The sequence below is a fragment of the Otolemur garnettii genome, unplaced genomic scaffold, assembly GCF_000181295.1.
Source record: "Otolemur garnettii isolate 467f Iridium unplaced genomic scaffold, OtoGar3 scaffold00038, whole genome shotgun sequence".
Classification (NCBI taxonomy): domain Eukaryota; kingdom Metazoa; phylum Chordata; class Mammalia; order Primates; family Galagidae; genus Otolemur; species Otolemur garnettii.
In genome coordinates, this window is record NW_003852433.1 from 7,626,933 (window position 1) to 7,647,563 (window position 20,631).

The window sequence follows — 20,631 nt, forward strand, 5'->3', positions numbered from 1 at the left end:
TACTCTAGTTACAGGGAGTCAGAGGACAGTTTGACCCAATGATTCTGAGGTAACCAGACAACCTTTCCCTGGAACAGTCCTGGTTTCTGCCTGTCATCTCACACAATTATTAGTTTTAGAAGTATCTCAGTAGGTGATAAACTACATTACCAGCAGCCAGCAGGAGGCTTTGTAGATAACTTATAGGACTGCCCAGATAGATAGTTTTGTCTGCTCTTCCTTCCCTTCCAGCGAGCAAGGAACATCCTGGTGACAGTGAAACAGACAGGGAAGAAGGCCTGGACACTATCAGTGAACCCCTACAACCCCATCTGGAAAATGAAGACAGAAATCAAGAGAGAGTTTGGCTTCAGTGGACAGCAGCGTGTCTCTTTCCAAGAGCCAGGAGGGGACCGGCAACTTCTTAGCAGCCGGCTGACCCTGGCAGATTATGGGATCTTCTCAAACGTGAACGTCCGAGTGATAGAGACCTTCCCTCCTGAGATCCAGGTCTTCGTAAAGGAGTCTAGTGGCCAGAGCAAACCTTATGCCATTGACCCTAGTGACTCCATTCGTGACTTGAAAGAGAAGATTGAAGAAGCTGGAGGACCTTGTGTGGAAAATCAGATACTGAAGTTCCAGGGTCGGAAACTGCAGAATCGTCGCAGCCTGGCAGACCTGCAGATTGAAGACTGTGACACCATCATGCTCATTAGGAGAAGCCAGGATTATGGGCATTAGGCCAGGACAAACAACCTGTACTGGGGGCCTGTGGTCTGGTTGCCCATGAGGTAGACTCCTATGGTCCTGTTCCCTGACCCCGCTCCTCTCTTTCTGAAGCATAAATGTGAACGTACCCTTTCCCTTGCTTAGAATCCTCTGGTGGCTCCCCACTACCTACAGAATAAAGTTCAAGTTCTTTTCCTTGGCATTTGAGATATTTGACCATCTAGCCCTTGTTCATTCCTCCATCCCTTCCCTCCATGTTCTCATCTTTCAACACTCAAACTTCTAAATTATTGTTTCTCAAAGCATGGACTAGCAGAATCAGCATTCCCTTTGGGTAGGCTTAAGACCAGATGTGGCTCCATTCCATGGTGCTCTAGCTACCACAGGGAAACATGCCTAAGATCCACAAGCCCAACTGAGCTGTTTTGCCTGAATGCAAGGAGGTGAATTATAATGATGGTTAAAGAAGGGACTCCCTCTTTTGCCTTCCTTTAAACAGGAGAGTGTTCACAATTGGGGATATTTCTAGGGGTCTGCAGAAACCAGGTGAATTTAGGCAACATGAACCCAGTCTCACTGGAGGAGAGCAGGAGGAGCCCCGTGAATTTGATCCAGCTCCAAGAAGAGATTCAGAGAAGGAAACCCTGAGGTTCCGGGGAGGAAGGATCTAGAACTGCTGACCCTTCAACATGTTCTCTCTACACCCTGGATTTACTTCCTTTTCTCTCCAGCCTGTACCCCATGGTCAAGCCTGCCAATGACTCCCTAGCAAATGTCTTCAACTTTCTGCTCATTCGTCCTGAAAATCCATTCACTCTTGGATGCAAAGGACCTTTTGGGTTTGTAAGTGACAGAGACCCACTTCGAATTAGTTTAAGCAGAAATAGATAGAATGTAAGGGCCCTTAAGAGTCCAGGGTAAGCTAACATAAGGCACAGCTGGGTTATATTAGTCAGGGTTCTCCAGAGAGACAGAACTAACCAGATATATAGATCGAAATTTATTATGGGAACTGGCTCTTGTGACTATGGGGGTTGAAAAGCCCCGCGATAAGTTGTCTGCAAGTTAGAAAGCCCGAAAGTCAGGGCAGTGTGTTTCAGTGTAAGTCTGGATGCCTGAGAACGTGAGGTCCCAGAGTTTGATGTCCCAGGAACATGGAGTTCTGATCTCTGAGGGCAGTAGAAGATGAAAGTCCCAACTCCTGATGAGAGAGCATGAATTCGCCCTTTCATATTTTGTTCTCTCCAGGCCCTCAAAGGAGTATATGATGCCCACTCATGTAAGAGCAGATCTTCATTACTCAGTCTACTAATTAAAATTCTAATCTCCTCTGAAAACGCCCTTACAGACACACCCAAAACAATGTGTTACCAGCCATCCGGACATCCCTTAACCCAGTCAAGTCGACACAAAAATTAACTATCATATGGATCCTGGAGTCCAAATGATACCAAAGGGTGTGTTAGTTTATACGGCGTAACGAACCACCCAGCAGCACCCATTTATTTGCTCAGTGATTCTGTGAATTGGCTGAACAGAGTTCCTGGTCTGATCTGGTTCACCTGCAGCTGGAGGTCTGCACCAGCCCCACTTACACATTTGGCTTTTCATTCAGTTTCCACCGAGAAAACCAGGATGCCTTCACCAGGTGTTTTTTTTGTTTGTTTGTTTGTTTGTTTTTAGATTGATATGAGGGTACAATGTCCAGGTTACATTGCTTTCATTTCTAAGGTAAAGTTCAAGCTGTAGTTGAGCCCTTCACACAGTGAGCCTGCTGAATACCCTCACATTGGGCACATTAGGTGAGATTCTGCCAATCAACCTCCCTCCTCCCTTTTCTCCTCTCCCAGCGCCCCGCCTTGCTAGTCCATACTTGTGTTTAACCAGGTGTTTATGATCCAACAGGCTGGCCTGAGCTTGTGCATGTGTCTGCTGAGTTCTACAAGCAGCAAGAAGGCAGCCAAGTCCCAATAGGCATGCACTTGTTAAGCCTCTGCCTGCATCACATTTGCTAATGTCTCATTGGCCAAAACAAGCTGCATCCAAGTCCTGCTTCAAGGAATGGAGAAATAGGCTCTACTTCTTGTTGAGAGAAATTGTAAAGTCAACGTGGCAGAGGAGTGTGCGTGCAGGGATGGGGAGAATTTGAGAGCATTGTTTTACCCATTGTTATTAAGCATTTTATCCAATAATCTCTTTCCAAATGACGAGGGAAATGTCCCTGCTTTCCACAAGGTAGTCTCTGCTTTCTCAGAAGAAGCATCTGTGGGTTCCCACTTAACTGCTGTGATACGTGAGCAAGCCTGGAAATTCAAGGAAGTTACCACCCTATGGGCCAACCCTTAACCAATGGAAATACAGGAACCAGCATCCCCTCTTCCACCTCTCGGGTGGACAATTTTAAGACACTACACAGCTCTTCAGAGGGTCCCAGTGGAATTGAGCCCCGGTTGCCCACATTAGTAATCAATGTAATAATCTTCCTTGAATTGACTTTCTCTCCTTCCCAACCCCCTCACCGCCAGCGTGACTGGCCCTGTTAAAATGAAAGACAGACATGCCGTTCCTCTGCTCAAAACTCTCGAAAGCTCCCCATTTCATTTACAGTAAAGCCAGAGTCTCAACAGTCATCTTCAAGATCCCACCCACTTTCCTCACCTCTTTTTAGTACACAAACCTTGTCCTATTCAGTCATTCCATTCAAGGTGCACTCTAAACCAGCCAGGCACTCCTATTCAGTCATTCCATTCAAGGTGCACTCCAAACCAGCCAGGCACTCTACCCACCACAGGACCTTTGCACTTGCAGTTCCTTCTGCCATGAAGCATCTTCTTCCCCCTGTTAGATATGTGGCTCACTCTTCACCTCCTTTATGTCATTGCTCAAAAGTCTCCTTTTCAGGTAGATCTTCTCTAACCACCTAAGGTGAGACTGAACCCTAAACACGTGCCCCCCACGTGGGACCTCTAAATCCCTTTTCTTGCATTATTTTTCTGTCGAGCACCTATCACCACCTCCTTTACTACAATTTTACTTATTTATCCTGTTTGTCGTCTGTCTTCACTACTAGAAAGTTAGCACTCTGCAGGTAGGGATTTCTGTCTGGTCACTGTCGTATCCCAGCATGTACTGGCAATGAGTATGTGCTCATTAAGTGTTTGTCAAATGAAAGAACTAGCTAATGAATGAATAAATAACCCTCCAAGAGTCAACTCCTGCCCACCTGTCCAGGTACATCTCTCACACTCCCCTCTCATGCTGACGGGTATAGCTCACCTGAGCCCCTGGCAGGCACCAGGATCGTTCACACTTCTCAGCCTCTACCTGTGCTGTGCCCTCTCCCTCCTCTGTCCTTAAGCAGGTGTCTGCTGGCACCACATGAAATTCTTCTACCCACCGTGCAGTTTTCTGTGTGCTTCTTCCTACTGAGCACACATCACATTGGACGCTGAGAGTCTCTTTTCTTCTATTTGTCCCCCCCACTACTCTGGGAGCTACTTGAGACAGGAACCCTGTCTTATTTTGTCTTCTTAGTGCAATGTCCAGCCCCCAGCAGGCACTCAATAAACGGATCATTAATGTTAAACCCACTTTGTGAGTAGTGAATGTGAGGCTCGGGGAGGCTAGAGCCTGGCAGAAGGCAGGCTGGGATTCAAAGTCCTTTCTGTCCCACTCCAGAGTTCTGCCACCTCACCCTCACCATGAGCAAGTCCCTTCTTTTCCTGAGCCTCAGTTTCCCTGGATAAGTTGGGTTGACTCACCATCCAACTTGAGTTGCCTCCCATAGTCAAACACTAGCCATTTCAGTTTCCAAACGTCACAAAAGGGAAACTCTAAAAGTTGAGAATCGAAACCAACAGCAGAAAGGTTGGCCAGATGCCAGTTCTGTTAAGGTGGCAACAGATGGTGCAACCTCAGCCCAGTGTCTATCCGCACCTCTACCCCAAAAAGGGGTCTCGGAGGAGGGGACCCCCAAGTCAGCCCAGTCACACCTGGTTGCCAGCCCGGTCACACCTGGTTTCCTCTCTCTCCACTCCAATCCTTTAACCCACAGGGTGCTGGAGGTCAGCAGAGGAGTAACCCCCTTAAAAAAGGGAGTGTATGCCAGGGGCTTGGTGTACGAGTGGCTCTATATATGGAGGCAGTGATGCTCTCAGAACAGAGATGGCAGCGATGCAGGCGCTGTATTACACGCCAGCCTCCAAGCTGAACTCCTTCGTCTCTCAGCAGTTGCAGTCCTGCCGGGAGTGGAAGGAAGAGGTGCTGCAGGTGGTGCAGACCGTGGAACAGTTCCTGAGGCATGAGCGCTTCTACGGGGAGGAAGAGCTGGACCGGGAGGTGCGGGTGCTGAAGGTGGTCAAGGTGAGTCTGGGCCCCTCCTCCCCTGGCCGGGGCAGGGCAAAACCTCAGAGACATTAAGACCACATCCCTGAGGACGCCGGGGACCCCTGGGCCCCTCATCCCTAGCCTGTGAGACTGACATCTCAGGACACGCCACCCCACCTCACTGTCTATACCCCTCGATGCTGCTGCCTGGAGCACAGCAGATCTAATAGTAACAGCTCACATTTGGGGATACACAAGCCTAATCCTTTAACATATATCATCTCTAATTCTTGTGCTCTGTACTATTCTTTTTTTTTTTTTTTCATTTTACAAGTTTGGGGTTTTTTTGTTTTTTTTGTTTTTTTTGTTTTTTTTAGAGGCAGGATCTTGATCCATCAACCAAGCTGGAATGAACTGGCATGATCATGGCTTACTGCAACCTTGAACTCTTGGGCTCAAGTGATCCTCCTGCCTCAGCCTCCAGAGTAGCTGGTCTTAGAGGCACATACCACCACACCTGGATAATTTTTTTTTATTTTTAAGTTTTTTAGAAAGGGGAACTTGCTATGTTGCCTAGGTTGGTTTTGAACTCCTAGCCTCAAACAATCCTCCTGCCTCAGTCTCCCAAAGTGCTGGGATTACAGGTGTGAGCCATCACATCCGTCCAGTACTATTCTTTCCCCAGTTTACAGATGAGCAAAATGAAGGCTCAGGGCCGGATGCGGTGGCTCATGCCTGTAATCCTAGCACTCTGGGAGGCCGAGGCAGGTGGACTGCTTGAGCTCACAGATTTGAGACCAGCCTGAGCTAAAAGCAAGATCCCCCATCTCTGCTAAAAATAGAAAAACTGAAGCAAGAGGATTGCTTGAGCCCAAGAGTTGAAGGTTTCTATGAGCTATGACGCCACGGCACCCTACCCAGGGAGACAGCTTTTCTGTCTCCAAAAAAAAAAAAGAAAAAAAAAAGGCTCAGAGGCCTAAGATTTATAAGGAAACAAATATAACGCAGGGGCTTTGATGGGATCCTGGTGTGAATAAACCACCTGTAAAATACAATTTGGAGGCTATTAAGGAAATTTTATTTATTTATTATTTTGGAGACAGAGTCTCACCCTGTCACCCTCTGTAGAGTACTGTGCTGTCACAGCTCACAGCAACCTCCAACTCCTAGGCTTAAGCAATTCTCTTGTCTCAGCCACCCAAGTACCTGGGACTACAGGCGCCTGCCACAACGCCTGGCTATTTTTTGTTGCAATTCTCATTGCTGTTTTTTAGCTGGCTGGGGCCGGGTTCGAACCTGCCACCCTCGGTATATGGGGCAGGCACCCTACTGACTGAGCCACAGGCACCGCCTTTATTAGAGAAATTTTACAATGTCCCAGATTTTAGGTGATATGTAAGGGAACCACTGTTGATTTGTTTAGGTGTAATAGTGATTTTGTGTTTGTGGGGAAAATGTTCTCTTTTTTTGGACATAAACACTGAAGTATTTAGGGACAAAGTTCCTTGATGTCTATAATTTACTTTAAAGTAGTTTAGATGAAGCAAATGTGGCAAGGAATTTAGACTTGTTGAATCCTACTTGTTGGGTATATGAGTGTTCATTGTTTTTCCTTTCTATTTTTCTATAGTCTTAAAATTTTTGAAAACAAAAAGGTGTTTGTTTTTTGGGTTGTTCTGAAAGAAAAGTCTTCCTCTGTGCCCTGGGTGGAGTACCATGGCATCATAGCCCACAGCAACCTCAAACGGTTGGGCTCAAGCCTCAGCCTCCCAAGTAGCTAGGACTACAGGCACCTGCCACAACACCCTGCTAGTTTTTCTATGTTTAGTAGAGACAAGGGGTCTTGCTTTTGCTCAGGCTGGTCTTGAACTCCTGGGCTCAGGTAATCCACCCACCTCAGCCTCCCAGAGTGCTAGGATTACAGGCGTGAGCCACTGCACCTTACCAATAAAAAGATTTTTTTTTTTTTTTAGACAAGAGTCTCATTATGTTGTCCTCAGTAGAGTGCATCACAACTCACAGCAACCTCCAACTCTTGGGCTTAAGCAATTCTCTTGCCTCAGCCTCCCAAATAGCTGGGACTACAGGCGCCCACCACAACACCTGGCTATTTTTTTGTTGCAGTTGTCATTGTTGTTTAGCAGGCCGGGATCGGGTCCCACCAGACTGGGTGTATGTGGCTGGCACCCTAAGCACCGAGCTATGGACACCAAGCAATAAAAAGATTTTTTAATAGCAGCTCAGAGAGGTGAGGTGACTGGCCCCAAATCACGCAGCTAGTGTTGGAGCTGCAACTTGAACCTGACTCCACAGCCAGAGATCTGAGCTCCCCCTTACTGAGATTTTTCTCCAAACCCCTTCCTTCAGCTGCTTCATGCCACCTCTTAGGTTAGATAAGATTGAAACTCAGAGCTAGAAAGGCCCTGGAGAATCAAATAGTCTCAACCAATCTCTCACTTAAAAACTAAGAGAAGTGAGGCACAAAGAGGGTAAGAGACCCAAGGTCACATAACAAGTTGTTGGCAAAAGCAAGACTAGAGTTAGGACTCCTAACCCCCAGCCCATTGCTCTACTTCTCACTCTAGGGGCAACCAACTCACAGAAAGATCGAAAAGGCCTATCTAAGATCTAGAAGCCCCATCCCTTCTTCACACCTAGCCTATCAGTAGCATAGCCTGAGGCTGTATGATTTAGAAGTGAGAAACCACAAGTTTTGACTTCAGACACTCTTGACTTCTCCCCTCACCAGTTGTGTGGCCTTGATTTTACCATCCTCTCTCTCAAACCCTCAGTCGTCTCATTTGTAACTGGTAGCATCATTGTCATCAGTGCCACCATCATTGTCATCAATGATGACATCATTTCTCCCTCATCAAGCAAATAGGGCAATGCAGGCTGAATGACCCGTGCACAGTAAATGCCTACAAACCAGAAGCATCCTTGTAATTCTTGCCCAAGCTGGCTTCTGGGCCTGGGGCACCAGTCTGACTCAGGCAGACCCTCCCAGGCACAGTCCCCCCAGCAACCTGAGAATAAAGTACACATGATGGGGAAGGCGGTGTCTGAGGAGAGGAGGATGCTATAAACAGAATGAGTTAATGGCAGGAAATGGTACTTACCCAAGCCTCAAATTCTCCCTGCAGACTGTAGTCACCTCTCTCCCAAAACCATGAAATGGACACAATACCCATGCACCATGACTAATGAGGAATAATATTTTTTTATTTGGACTGTAAGCTTCCCTCCTCTCTACCTGCTGAAAATCTACTGAGCTGAGCTTGTCGACAGGAGGGAGTGCTTGACTTTAAATAAATTGAGAGTAAACAGGTTCAAACTAAAGCAAGCTGGGAAAGACTGTTCTGGATTGTTCTTTCCTCTTTGCCTGCATCTTATCACTGGAAAAGGCAGAAAGGGCAGTTTAGACAAAGCCATCCCCACCCCCTCCTGTGAGGTAGAAATGCAGGGTGTCTATGCTGGTGTGGAAAGAGGATAGAAAAGGAAGGGACAAAACTGGGAGTGACTCCTCCTTGGAAGCAGGGTCTGGCTCACAGCTTCGGGTCCCAGGGGAACAAGAAGCATAAGAAGCACCCATGACTTGTGTTCGGACTCTCCGGCCACTCCGAGACCTGGCAAGCTGATTAACTCCCTACTGCCTCATTCTCATCTGTATGTGGGGGGGATAATTACCCCAGCACCCACCTCAGTCAGGATAATATGCATAAAGGACTTTCACTGGTGCCAAACGTGGGGAGTCCTCAACCTGAGACAGCTGGGTCATAGTTTGTGTGCAGTGAGTCCACCCACCAGGAAAGGCAGCCCACCAGCGCGCTGAGGCTTGCCTCTCAATTTCACCTCCTGACACTACATACAGAGTGGGGCTCTGTATACCACAGGAAATGGCCTGGAGAAAAAAATCTAGTATCTCAGAACATCAAAAATCCCTCTTAGACTCTCCAGGCTCAGGCTGCTTGTGTTACAGATAGGGAAACTGACACTCAGGCAGCAGGAGGTATTGCCTAAGTCAATTAAATAAAGAGGAGGAAGAGAAATACATTGCTGACTTCCTTAAGGCGTGATTATTTTTCCTAATCCTCCCACGACCCACTGACTCATGTTCCATCATTACTTTCATTTTGCAGATGAAGGCCTTAGGACTCAGCTAAGAAACAGGGAATAGGGTCAAGATCAAAATCAGGCTCCCCCATACCACAGCCCATGGCTCTTATCCACCAGGCAAACCTGCTCCCCACTGTCCAATGTCATGAAATTATTCAGACACTCCCCCCACCCGGGATTCATAAACAGCCCTCTAGAGTAGCCATCACTCTTCCTCTGCAGTTGGCATGACATTATAGATCACACATCCGTTCAGAAGCAATGTGGTGTCGCAGACAGGAAACCTAGGGTCTAGAGTCAGGCTGAGAACCCAGATGAGTGACTCACCCCCTCAACATCTTGGCTTTCTCACCTGTAAAATGGGGGTGTTAGTACTATCCGCTGATCTCTGGGGGCATAAGTGTTAAATGGGGTAATTTGTGGGAAGTGCCCCAGGGGTTGCCTGGCACACGGCAGCAGGCCTCAGGGTAACACAGCTCTGTATTCCGCAGGTGGGCTCCTTAGGGAATGGCACTGTTCTCAGAAGCACCAGGGAAGTTGAGCTGGTGGCGTTCCTCAGCTGTTTCCGTAGCTTCCAGGAGGAGGCCAGGTACCACAAAGCCATTCTGAGGATGATGAGGGAAAAAGTGCAGTATTGCCAGGACCTGCAGTGGCTCAGACTTGGTGATCTGAGGGTGTGTAAGGGAGTCCCTCATGCTCTTGCCTTCACCATCCAGACCAAGGTGACAATGGAACTCATCACTGTCAGAATCATTCCTGCCTACAGAGTCCTGGGTAAGGAGAGGAAGGCCACTCAACTCACACACCTGCCTTCCTTAGGAGACCCACCACTCACTCACTCATGGCCAGCTGCACATACCTGCATTCATTCATTTATTTCACCCAAGTCCTTTGCTGAGGGCTGGGTGACCATAGTTCACAGGACTAACTCAACTGTGGCCATGTGACACTCAACTTGGGAGACAGAATTTTATCAAGCAATCACATGGATAAATACATGATTGCAAATGGCACAAAGCACTCAGAGGAAAAGTATAAGATGCCCTGGGTCACTGCAGGGTACTCAGGAAGTGACATTCAGAAGGAGACAAGACCCAGTGAGGTGCTAAACAGTAACCACAGTGCTTTTACTATATGGCGCTCTCTCTGGGGGTGGGGTCTCTCACTGTTTGAATTTTCCTAGAAGCAGACAAGGATGTGAGGACATGCATTTTACTTGGGAAGTAAAGTAAGTGGTAGGGAAGCAGGAAATCCAGGCAGGAAAGGGAAGAGTTCAGTACAAAGTACATCAGTAAGTGTGACACCACTCTGAGCAACTGAGCTTCATGCCCCTGGAGAACTCCAAGTAACAACATAGAGCAACCTCAGCCTTATCCCAGGTAGGATGCTAGAGTGCTTATTCACCAACTTCCTCAGTCATTGGCTGAGGGCTGCTTCTGGGGGATTAGCTCTCTGGGACTTATTGTTTGTCCCCAGGCAGGGTGTCCTAGCTGTTTGAAGTAAATCAGATCTGCTGCAAGCCCAGATAACAGAGGTTTCATCTCATGTATCAGCTCCTAGTAACTGCAGTGGATGTGTGGAGCTGCTCTATGGAAGTGGTTCTCAACCTTCCTAATGATGCAGTCCTTTAATACAGTTCCTGTGGGTTGAGAACCACTGCTTTATGGGGAAGGTGTCAGAAGTGAGATCCATTGGCCAAGTGTGGGGGCTCACACCTGTAATCTTAGCACTCTGGGAGGCTGAGGCAAGAGGATTATTTGAGTTCAGGAGTTTGAGACCGGCCTAAGCAAGAGTGATTCTCTCTCTACTAAAAATAGAAAAATTAGCCAGGTATTGTGACAGGAGCCTGTAGTCCCAGCTACTCAGGAGGCTGAGACAGGAAGATTGTTTGAACCCAGGAGTTTGAGGTTTCTGTGAGCTAGGCTAATGCCAAGCACTCTAGCCTAGGTAGCAGAGAGAGACTCTGTCTCAAGAAAGAAAGAGAGAGGAAGAGAGAGAGGGAAGGAAGGAAGGAAAGGAGGGAAGGAAGGAAGGAATCTCATCTTAGCAAGAAAGTGCTGAACTGAAGCACTCAAGTGATACGTACCATGGAACCTGTTCTCCCCTTGAGTACTGAAGGGTTCAAATAAATCACCCAGAAAGAGACTCAAAATAAAAATTAAGGAAAACTGGGGTCATTGGGGACATCTGAGGAAGACAACAGTCATGGAACAGTCTGAGGCATGAGAAGCCCATGTTGGTTCTCCAGAGTGAGAATTTCACAAAAAGGACAATGGAGCAAGCCAGATTTTTGGTTTCTAAAGATGTGAGATCTCAAATCTCCCTGGAGGGATAACTCAAAGGAATAAGCAGGCTGTCCCCAAAAGACTACTTCTCACCCTGGGGCTTCCTCAATTCTCTCTCCTTGCTTCCTCTGTCCTCAGGGCCTTCTGAGCTGAGGATCACATCTCAGCTACCCCCTGAGATCTACGTGAGTCTGATTGAGGCCTGTGGTGCTCCTGGAAATTTCTCCCCATCCTTCAGCGAGCTGCAGAGGAACTTTGTGAAATATCGGCCAACTAAGCTGAAAAGCCTCCTGCGCCTGGTTAAACACTGGTACCAGCAGGTGAGGGGGCCGACTAGATGGAGCAAGAGGGAGAGATGGAGGCAGGGGACAATGAAAAGCAGGAGTCAGGTTTGCCATCTCAGGAAACTGCTTCAGGGGGAAGGAGGGGGGGAAGAGACAGAGAATGCTAGTCTTTGAACTGTGAACTGACAGAATCGCTAAAGAAAACGGAAAAGGAGAAGGAGGAGAGAAGGAGGGAAACGAGGAGAAATAAACAGAGAAGAAAAAAATAGATAACATCCAGTATTTCAGTCAACAGTACTCCAATGACAGTCTGGTACTGGTTGATGTCAACTTCACTGGGTACTCTAGTCATGGCAGGTTAAGGACTAACTAAATTTTGTATTAAACATTCATTTAATTCCACCCTAGGAGTCAAAAAGAGGGTGTGTCTGAGTGTAAACAGCTCCTAAGGTACATTTCTCAGGGTCACAGTTCAGTCACTCTTGGAATTAAGTCTCCCCAGGATAATCTCAGTGGAACCCTCAACTGTAAAAACAAAATTCAGAGAAAAAAATCATGTATTAAACTAAACTTGCAGAGAAATTACAAGAGAATCAGACTGCAGAAGGAAAGCCTTAATCCAGTTAGAAAATGTAACAGAGGTTCAAAGAAAAAACAATTACCCAGATTTCTAGATTTATAGATAGTCTCTGTTCATGGTGGAAAAATAGCAATTTCCTCACACACTTATCATATCTAAGAAGGTCATGACATATCTCAGAGGGCGACCTTGTGAAAGTCAGAGGTATCCAATACATGAAGAAATCACAGTATCAGCTAGGCACCTGTGGCTCAAGTGGCTAAGGCGCCAGCCACATACACCTAAGGTGGCAGGTTCGAATCCAGCTCAGGCCCACCAAACAACGACGGCAGCAACCAAAAAATAGCCGGGCATTGTGGCGCACGCCTGTAGTCCCAGCTACTTGGGAGGTGGAGGCAGAAGACTCGCCTGAGCCCAGAGTTGGAGGTTGCTGTGAGCTGTGATGCCACGGCACTCTACCCAGGGGGACAGCTTGAGGCTCAGTCTCAAAAAAAAAAAAAAGAAAGAAATCACAGTATCCCTGAACATCAGCACCGGAAGGCAACAAAGGTTTTTGTCTCGTTTCTTTTTTTATGTCCCATTAAATAGCCTATTAATGGGACAGTAGCCTTCTTTTAGCCTACCCTAAAAGAAATGAAGAGTTCACTTTTCCTAAGGCTCACATCTTTTTTTTTTAGTTTTTTACTGATACATGATATTTGTACATATTTATGGCGTGTATGTAATATTTTGATACATGCATGCATGTGTAATGATCAAATCAGGGTATTCAGAATATCATCACCTTGGATATTTATCATTTCTTTGTTTGGGGAACATTTCAAATCTTCTAGTAATTCCAAAATATACAATATATTGTTATTAGCTATCATCACCCCATTGTGCTATCAAACGCTAGAATTTACTCCTTCTAAGTAACTATATGTTTGTACACCTTAACCAACCTCTTCATCCCTCCTCCAGTTAAATTTGAATTTAATTTTTAAAAAATTTAAAAGTCAGGGATAAAAGTTGTTTTCATTAGTGAGTCAATGATTTATAGGAAAGGCTCAAGGTAGATGAGATAGCCCTGTTTTTGTTTGCTTGGTTGTTTTAAAGTGAAAAAGTCATAGTTCTCTTTCTCTGACTGTAGGATGTGATATAATATTTATAATGGCCACAGGATAAGATGGCAATTTTGCTTCCACAAACTAAACAACTGGATATTTGACAAAATTTTTCACTTATAGCTGAATCTTAGCAAGATTCTTAAGACATGAAATGACTGAAGTCAGTTAAGATCTTTTCTTTTACAAGTAACAGAAAGGCACAAAAACAACTCAAGCTGGCTTAAACAATAAAGAGAATTATCAAATCATGTGTGAAAATCCCTAACCATGGGGAGGAGACTTCAGGCACTGTTTGGTGAGGACTCTGTCTCCATTTCTAACTATAATTCTCTCAACTTTTCTTTCCCCTATATGTCAAGTTGGTCTATAGGCTCATTTTCTTCCTGATGGCAAAATGGCCACAGATGTTCCTGCCCTCACATCCACACATAAGAAGACTTCTCTTCTTTCAACCACTGAACAATAGAAACTAGGTTTTACTGTAATTGAGCCAACTTAGGTTACATGTCTTATCTTGAACCAACACTTGTAAGAGAGAAATGTTTATGCTGATGGGCCTGTACCAGTTAGAGCTTACCCTGGAACTGAGGGTGAGGTCAACCCCATTCAAACAGCATGTCTCTTGTATAGTGAAGGAAAGAATGTCTATTACAGAAGCAGCCCCCATCTTCCCTGACGTTTTCTTTAGCTAAGAACCCCTTTATTTAAAAGAAATCTTTCTCAGAAGCTCAATACATTAAAATAGATTTAAATGGAGCCACTGAGGCTGAAATGCATATGGCAGACCCCAATATGTTCATTCCTTGGAACACTTCTTCATAACTCCAGTACAGAAGTTAGGTCTGTCAAGCACATATTGAAGCCCAAAAGACTAACCCAGGCCCTTAATTCTAAAATGGGGAAACCAAGGCCCAGAGAGGAAAAATGATGTGGCCAAGGTCACACACCCAGTAGGCAGCAGAACTGAGACTGGAACTTAGATTTCCTAGTTTCCAGTCCAACACCATCTTTACCCTGAATCTTAGGGTCTCTCTTTCCCTTCCCATCTCTCTCAACAGCACGTAGAAAACGGATGCCCCAAGGCCAATCTGCCCCCCATCTATGCTCTTGAGCTGCTGACAATCTACGCCTGGGAAATGGGTACTCAGAAGGAAGAGAACTTCATGTTGGATGAAGGTTTCACCACTGTGATGGAATTGCTCCGGGAGTATAAATTCATCTGCATCTACTGGACCAAGCACTATACATTTCAGAATCCAGTCATCGAGGACTGTGTCAGGAAACAGTTCATAAAAAAGAGGTACTGGACCACTGTTTGCCCACCAAATATCACAAAAGAAAAGAAAGAAAAGTGAGAGAAACATGGTACAGAGTTTCATATGTTGGCTTTATTAGGTAGTAAGGCTGCTGACACAGCCTGTGTCAGACCAACATTTGAGCTGCCAGCTCAAATTGGTGGCCTATCAAAGTTACTGGGATCCTTGAGGGGTGTAAGCCTTTTCCCAGTTAACCTAAGCCACCCCTCCAACCTTCCGTAACCCTCTTGCTCTCAGAAAACCATTTCAGAGCTTTTTAGAGGTGCATGAGAAATGGAAAGAGTCTTGGAGACTCAGGCAGGTGTAGTGGCTAAGGCCTATAATCCTAGTATTCTGGGAGGCCAGAGCAGAAGGATCCCTTGAGCTCAGGAGTTCAAGACAAGGCTGAGCAAGAGCAAGACCCCATCTCTACTAAAAATACAAAAATTAGCTGGGCATTGTGGCCAGTGCCTGTAGTCCTGGCTGCTCAGGAAGCTGAGGCAGGAGGATCACTTAAGCCCAGGAGTTTGAAGTTGCTGTGAGCTATGCTGATGCCACAGTGCCCTAGCCTGGGGCAATGGAGTGAGAATCTGTCTCAAAAATAAATAAAAAATACTGTATTCATTCAATATTTATATAGAAGAGAGACACTTGGAGGCAGCCCAAACTCTTCTCTATTGTGGGTTAGAACTCCATCTACTGGCTGTGAGAACAGGAAAGTTGGTACCTCTGTTTCCTTATCGGCAATACAAGAATAACAACAACAACAATAATAGTGCTGGCTGGGTGTGGTGGCTCATGCCTGTAATCCTAGCACTTTGGGAAATCAAGGCAGGAGGATCACTTGAGCCCAAAAGTTCAAGATCAGCCTAGGCAATAGCAAGAACTCATCTCTACAAAAAACAGAAAAATTAGCCAGGTATGATGGTGTGAACCTGTAATCTCAGCTACTCAGGAGACAGGACAATCACTGGAGCCCACGAGTTTGAAGCTACAGGAAGCTGTGATGATGCTACTGCACTCTGGCCTGGGCAACAGAAAGAGAACTTGTCTCAGATAATAATAATAATAATAATAATAATGCTCCTTACCTTATAAAATTTTTATAGGGATTAAAATAAATTAATTCTGACTCGGCGCCTGTGGCTCAAGCGGCTAAGGCACCAGCCACATACACCTAAGGTGGCGGGTTCGAATCCCCAGCCCGGGCCCGCCAAACAACAATGATGGCTGCAACCAAAAAATGGCCAGGCGTTGTGGCAGGCGCCTGTGGTCCCAGCTACTTGGGAGGCTGAGGCAGGAGACTCGCTTGAGCCCAGGAGTTGGAGGTTGCTGTGAGCGTGATGCCACGGCACTCTACCCAGGGGGATAGCTTGAGGCTCCGTCTCAAATAAATAAATAAATAAATAAATAAAATTAATTCACATAGGGTTTGCCCCAATGCTTCATTCAATAAATGCCAGTAGTCAGTGATAGGAGTCTTATTACTATCCAAAGCAATTCAGCAGTTCTAACCTCTAATTTGTACAGCCCCCCCAACCTGAGTGGGCATCTGTTATTGCTCCAGTTGCCTCTTGAAGCCTCACTCTCCCCACCCTCCAAAATTCCTTGCAAACACATAGCATACTCTCCCCAAGACAAATTCTTGGAAATATGATCATCTTCATCCTCTTCTTCTCCAGCAGTATGTCGAGGCCCTCCTGGACTGACAGTCCTGGGCTCTGGACAGAGCAGGTACTCAGGGGCTTGAATAGTTGATTGCTGGGAAAGCTTCTTTGTGGCTTGCATTCTCCAAACCAGAGTGAGTCTGGGTACCATCTTCCTGTGTTGTAGGCCCATCATCCTGGATCCAGTTGACCCCACCCACAACGTGGCAGAAGGGTACAGATGGGACATAGTTGCTCAGAGAGCCCGCCAATGCCTGAAACAGGACTGTTGCTACAACAACAGGGAGCCAGTCCCCAGCTGGGAAGTGAAGGTAATGGGTTCCTCCCCAAGCTATCCAGGGCTTGAAGCCCAGAATACATAGTGTTCACATATTTACTTCTGTGCTGATGAAAAATGGGACAGTTCACCCACCAGCTCTGTGAATTCAGGAAAACTCTTTAGATCCTTATCTTTAAATTTTTGTTCTTCTTTTCTTTATTTTTCCTGTAACCTAGTGGGTAATCAGTCTCATGTTCCTGGTCATTCTTTTTTTTCACCCTTGGTAGACTACCTTGGCATCACAGCTCACAGCAACCTCAAACTCTTGGGCTCAAGCGATTTTCTTGCCTCAGCCTCCCGAGTAGCTGGGACCACAGACACCTGCCACAATGCCCGGCTATTTTTAGAGACAGGGTCTCGCTCTTGCTCAGGCTGGTCTCGAACCCATGAGCACAGCCAATCCAACCACCTTGGCCTCCCAGAGTGCTAGGATTACAGGCGTTAGCCACCGAGCCCAGCCATTCCTGGTCATTCTTTGCATGAGCTGAGCCCAGTGGAATCAACTCAGTCAGCTGGTTTCTGCCAGCACTGAGTTTAGGAGAGGTAAGGTTGGGGGCCCAGAGGAAACAAGTGCAGAAATATTAGGACATGGCTCTGACCCAGTAGGAACTCACCCTGTGTTGTTAGGAACCAACTCCATGAAACAAATCTGCACAAAACTGCTAGAAAGAATTACCAGAGAAGGCCAAGTGTGGTGGCTCAAGCCTGTAATTCCTATAATTTACCACTCTGGGAGGCCAAGGCAGGTGGATTACTTAAGCTCAAAAGTTCAAAAACAGCCTAAGCAAGAGTGAGACCCTCCATCTCTACTAAAAATAGAAAAATTAACCAGGCATAGTGGTGCACCCTATAGTCCTGGCTACATGGGAAGCTGAGATAAGAGGATTGCTTGAACCCAAGAGTTTGAGGTTGCTGTGAGCTATGATGTCACCATGGCACTCTATTCCAGGGCAACAGAGTGAGACTCTGTCTCAAAAAATAAATAAATAAATAAAATAAGAAGAAAGGCTTGGTGCCCATAGCCCAGTGGTTACGGCGCCAGCCACATACACTGAGGCTGGAAGGTTCGAGCCCGGCCCCAGCTAGCTGAGGCAACTATGACAACTGCAACAACAACAACAACAAAAATAGCCGGGTGCTGTGGTGGGCACCTGTAGTCCCCGCTAGTTGGGAGGATGAGGCAAGAGTATCACTTAAGCCCCAGAGTTCAAGGTTGCTGTGAGCAGTGACACCACATCACTCTACCCAGGGAGACAGTTTCAGACTCTGTCTCAATTAAAAAAGAATTGCGGCTCGGTGCCTGTGGCTCAAGTGGCTAAGGCGCCAGCCACATACACCTAAGGTGGCGGGTTCAAATCCAGCCCAGGCCCGCCAAACAACGACGGCTGCAACCAAAAAATAGCTGGGTGCTGTGGCGGGCACCTGTGGTCCCAGCTACTTGGGAGGCAGAGGCAAGAGACTCGCTTGAGCCCAGGAGTTGGAGGTTGCTGTGAGCTGGGATGCCACAGCACTCTACCCAGGGGGATAGCTTGAGGCTCTGTCTCAAAAAAAATAAAGAATTGCCAGAGAAGACATGATACTCAGAACACAAAAAATTCCAAGTAACATTAGGTAATGCCAAACGTAGAGTACAGACAAAAATTATAATAAGCAATTTTATTAACATTGCACTTTATAATTTGCAAAGTGCTTGTCCCAGGACTGTCTCAGCTAATCCCCATAGACAATTCTGTAAAGGAAGAAGGTTGAGTGTTATCATTACCTGTGTTATTAATATTATTATTATTTAGGTTATTAAATACGAAATGTCTGATTCCCTTAAGTTCTCAGTTTGACAACTGATATCTCCAACATTTCATTTGACACTTCTTATTTTATTTCTACCGTGAATGAACATCCTTACTCTTTCAAATGCATGGTGTTTGGTTTATGATTATCTTTTAATTTTTTTAGAGGAATTTTTGTGAAACTATGGATAAGTCAAAACTCTGTGTTATTTTCGAATATGAGTTCCGTCGTGGAACCAATGCGGCACAGACAGCTCAAAATGTCAATGAAGTGTTTGGGAAGGCTGTGGCTAACGAACACACGGTACGTCAGTGGTTTGAGAAGTTCTATTCTGGTGATTTTAATCTTGAAAATGAGCCACGTGGATTACCTGGGACCAAGGTGGATAATGGTGAGCTGTGGTAGAAGCAAATCCATCTGAAATTATGCATGAATTAGCAGCAAGGTTGACAATACTGGACCATTTGAAACAAACTGGCAAGTTAGATGGGTTCAGCATGAATTAAACAAGTGTCAAAAGAGCTTGAAGCTCGCCTTCATTGCTGTCACAACATAAAGGTGAACAATATGAAGGGTTACATCATATTCTAACACATAATGAAAAAATGGATTCTTTTTGATAATCGCAAGTGTTTGGCACATGGTTGGATGAAGATGAAGGGCTGAAACACAGTCCAAAACTGAGTATTTGTCCAAAAAAGCTAATGGTGCCTGTTTGGTGGCCCAGTGCTGATATTATCCACTATAGCTTCATGAAACCTCATCAATCAACCACAGTGGATGGCGACTGCGACCAGTTCGACAGAATAATGAGGGTGCTTGCAATTAAGCAGCTGGTTAGTCAATAGAGACAGCACAATCCTCTTGCAAGACAATGTTCAACCACATGTCACACAAACAATGCTGCTCATGGGTGGCACCTGTGGCTCAGTGGGTAGAGCACCAGCCCCATATACCAAGCATGGTGGGTTCAAACCTGGCCCCAGCCAAATTGCAACAAAAAATAGCCGGGTGTTGTGGCGGGCAACTATAGTCCCAGCTACTTGGGAGGCTGAGGCAAGAGAATCACCTAAGCTCAGGAGTTGGAGGTTGCTGTGAGGTGTGACACCATGGCACTCTACCAAGGGCAATAAAGTGAGACTCTGTCTCCAAAAAAAGAAAAAAAGAAAAACCAATGCTGCTCAAACTACAGAAGCTGGACTTGGAAACTGTCATGTACCGTATTCACCAGACTTCACACCAACTGACTACCACTTCTTCCAGGCTTCAGACCACTTCTTGCAAAGAAAAATATTCAATTGTCAACAAGCTGTGGAAAATGCCTTTCGAAATTTCATCACCAGTTGTTCTACAGGCTTCTTCACTGCTGGCATAAAGAACCTACTGCTAAGGCGGCAAAACTGTGTCAAGAGTTTAGATACATACTTAGATTACTTGTACTGCTTCTCATTTGAGATGTAACAAACTAAACTTTTTATTTGAAACTGGACATTTCATACTTAATGACCCTATACTTTTACTGCCATTTTACAGAAAAGGAAACGGAGGTTCAGAGTGGTTAACTGTGTCAAGAGTTTAGATACATACTTAGATTACTTGTACTGCTTCTTATTTGAGATGTAATAAACTAAACTTTTTATTTGAAACTGGACATTTCATACTTAATGACCATATACTTTTACTGCCATTTTACAGAAGAGGAAACGGAGGTTCAGAGTGGTTAAGTTAATTAGCAAGGGGCAGTGCCTGTTGCTCAAAGGAGTAGGGCACCAGCCCCATTTGCCGGACCAGCCCCAGCCAAAAACTGCAAAAAAAAAAAAAAAATAATTAAATAAGATCACACTGCTAACAGGCAGCAGGACCAGGATTTATACTCAGGTCTTTGTGGGGATCTGAAAATAGAGAATAACTGTTTTCTGAACTCATCAGAGGATATTCCTTGAAGAAGTTAGGGGTTGAGGCGAGAACCCTAAAATCCAGGGAGAGATGTAAGTGCTCAAAGCCGAAGACATTGCAGATCAAGGGCTGAGTGGGGGTTCAGGGGCATAGGATGGGAAGTGGGAGTAAGCCAGGTGTGTGCAGGAACGAGAGACTGAGCTGCTTGGAGCAGATGGCAGAAGCAGATTCAGAAAGTACACAGATTACAAACCGGGG

At 45.8% G+C, this 20,631-nt stretch overlaps 2 protein-coding genes across 2 annotated transcripts in view; both read left to right on the plus strand.

The window, feature by feature from the left end:
• Positions 1-915, plus strand: part of LOC100966885 (2'-5'-oligoadenylate synthase-like protein 2) — a 13,978-nt gene extending 13,063 nt beyond the window's left edge. Inside the window, exon 4 of the mRNA XM_012805200.2 lies at positions 232-915. Coding sequence (XP_012660654.1) covers positions 232-720 — 489 coding nt within the window. The 3' untranslated portion in view covers positions 721-915. The remainder of the gene's footprint in view (positions 1-231) is intronic.
• Positions 916-4,855: 3,940 nt separating this feature from the next.
• On the plus strand, positions 4,856-19,421 carry LOC100967194 (2'-5'-oligoadenylate synthase-like protein). Its single transcript, XM_012805232.2, has 6 exons — positions 4,856-5,070; positions 9,642-9,924; positions 11,574-11,755; positions 14,467-14,708; positions 16,537-16,681; positions 18,643-19,421. The coding sequence occupies exons 1-6, from the start codon at positions 4,873-4,875 to the stop codon at positions 18,880-18,882; spliced, it is 1,290 nt and encodes a 429-aa protein (XP_012660686.2). The 5' UTR covers positions 4,856-4,872; the 3' UTR covers positions 18,883-19,421.
• The last annotated feature ends 1,210 nt before the right edge of the window (positions 19,422-20,631 follow it).

Coding starts and splice junctions, on each gene's coding strand:
- LOC100967194 (XM_012805232.2), top strand. CDS start 4,873: ATGGCAGCGATGCAGGCGCTGTATTACACGCCAGCCTCCAAGCTGAAC. Junction 14,709..16,536: donor AAACAGTTCATAAAAAAGAG/GTACTGGACCAC, acceptor CCTGTGTTGTAG/GCCCATCATCCTGGATCCAG. Junction 16,682..18,642: donor TCCCCAGCTGGGAAGTGAAG/GTAATGGGTTCC, acceptor TAATTTTTTTAG/AGGAATTTTTGTGAAACTAT.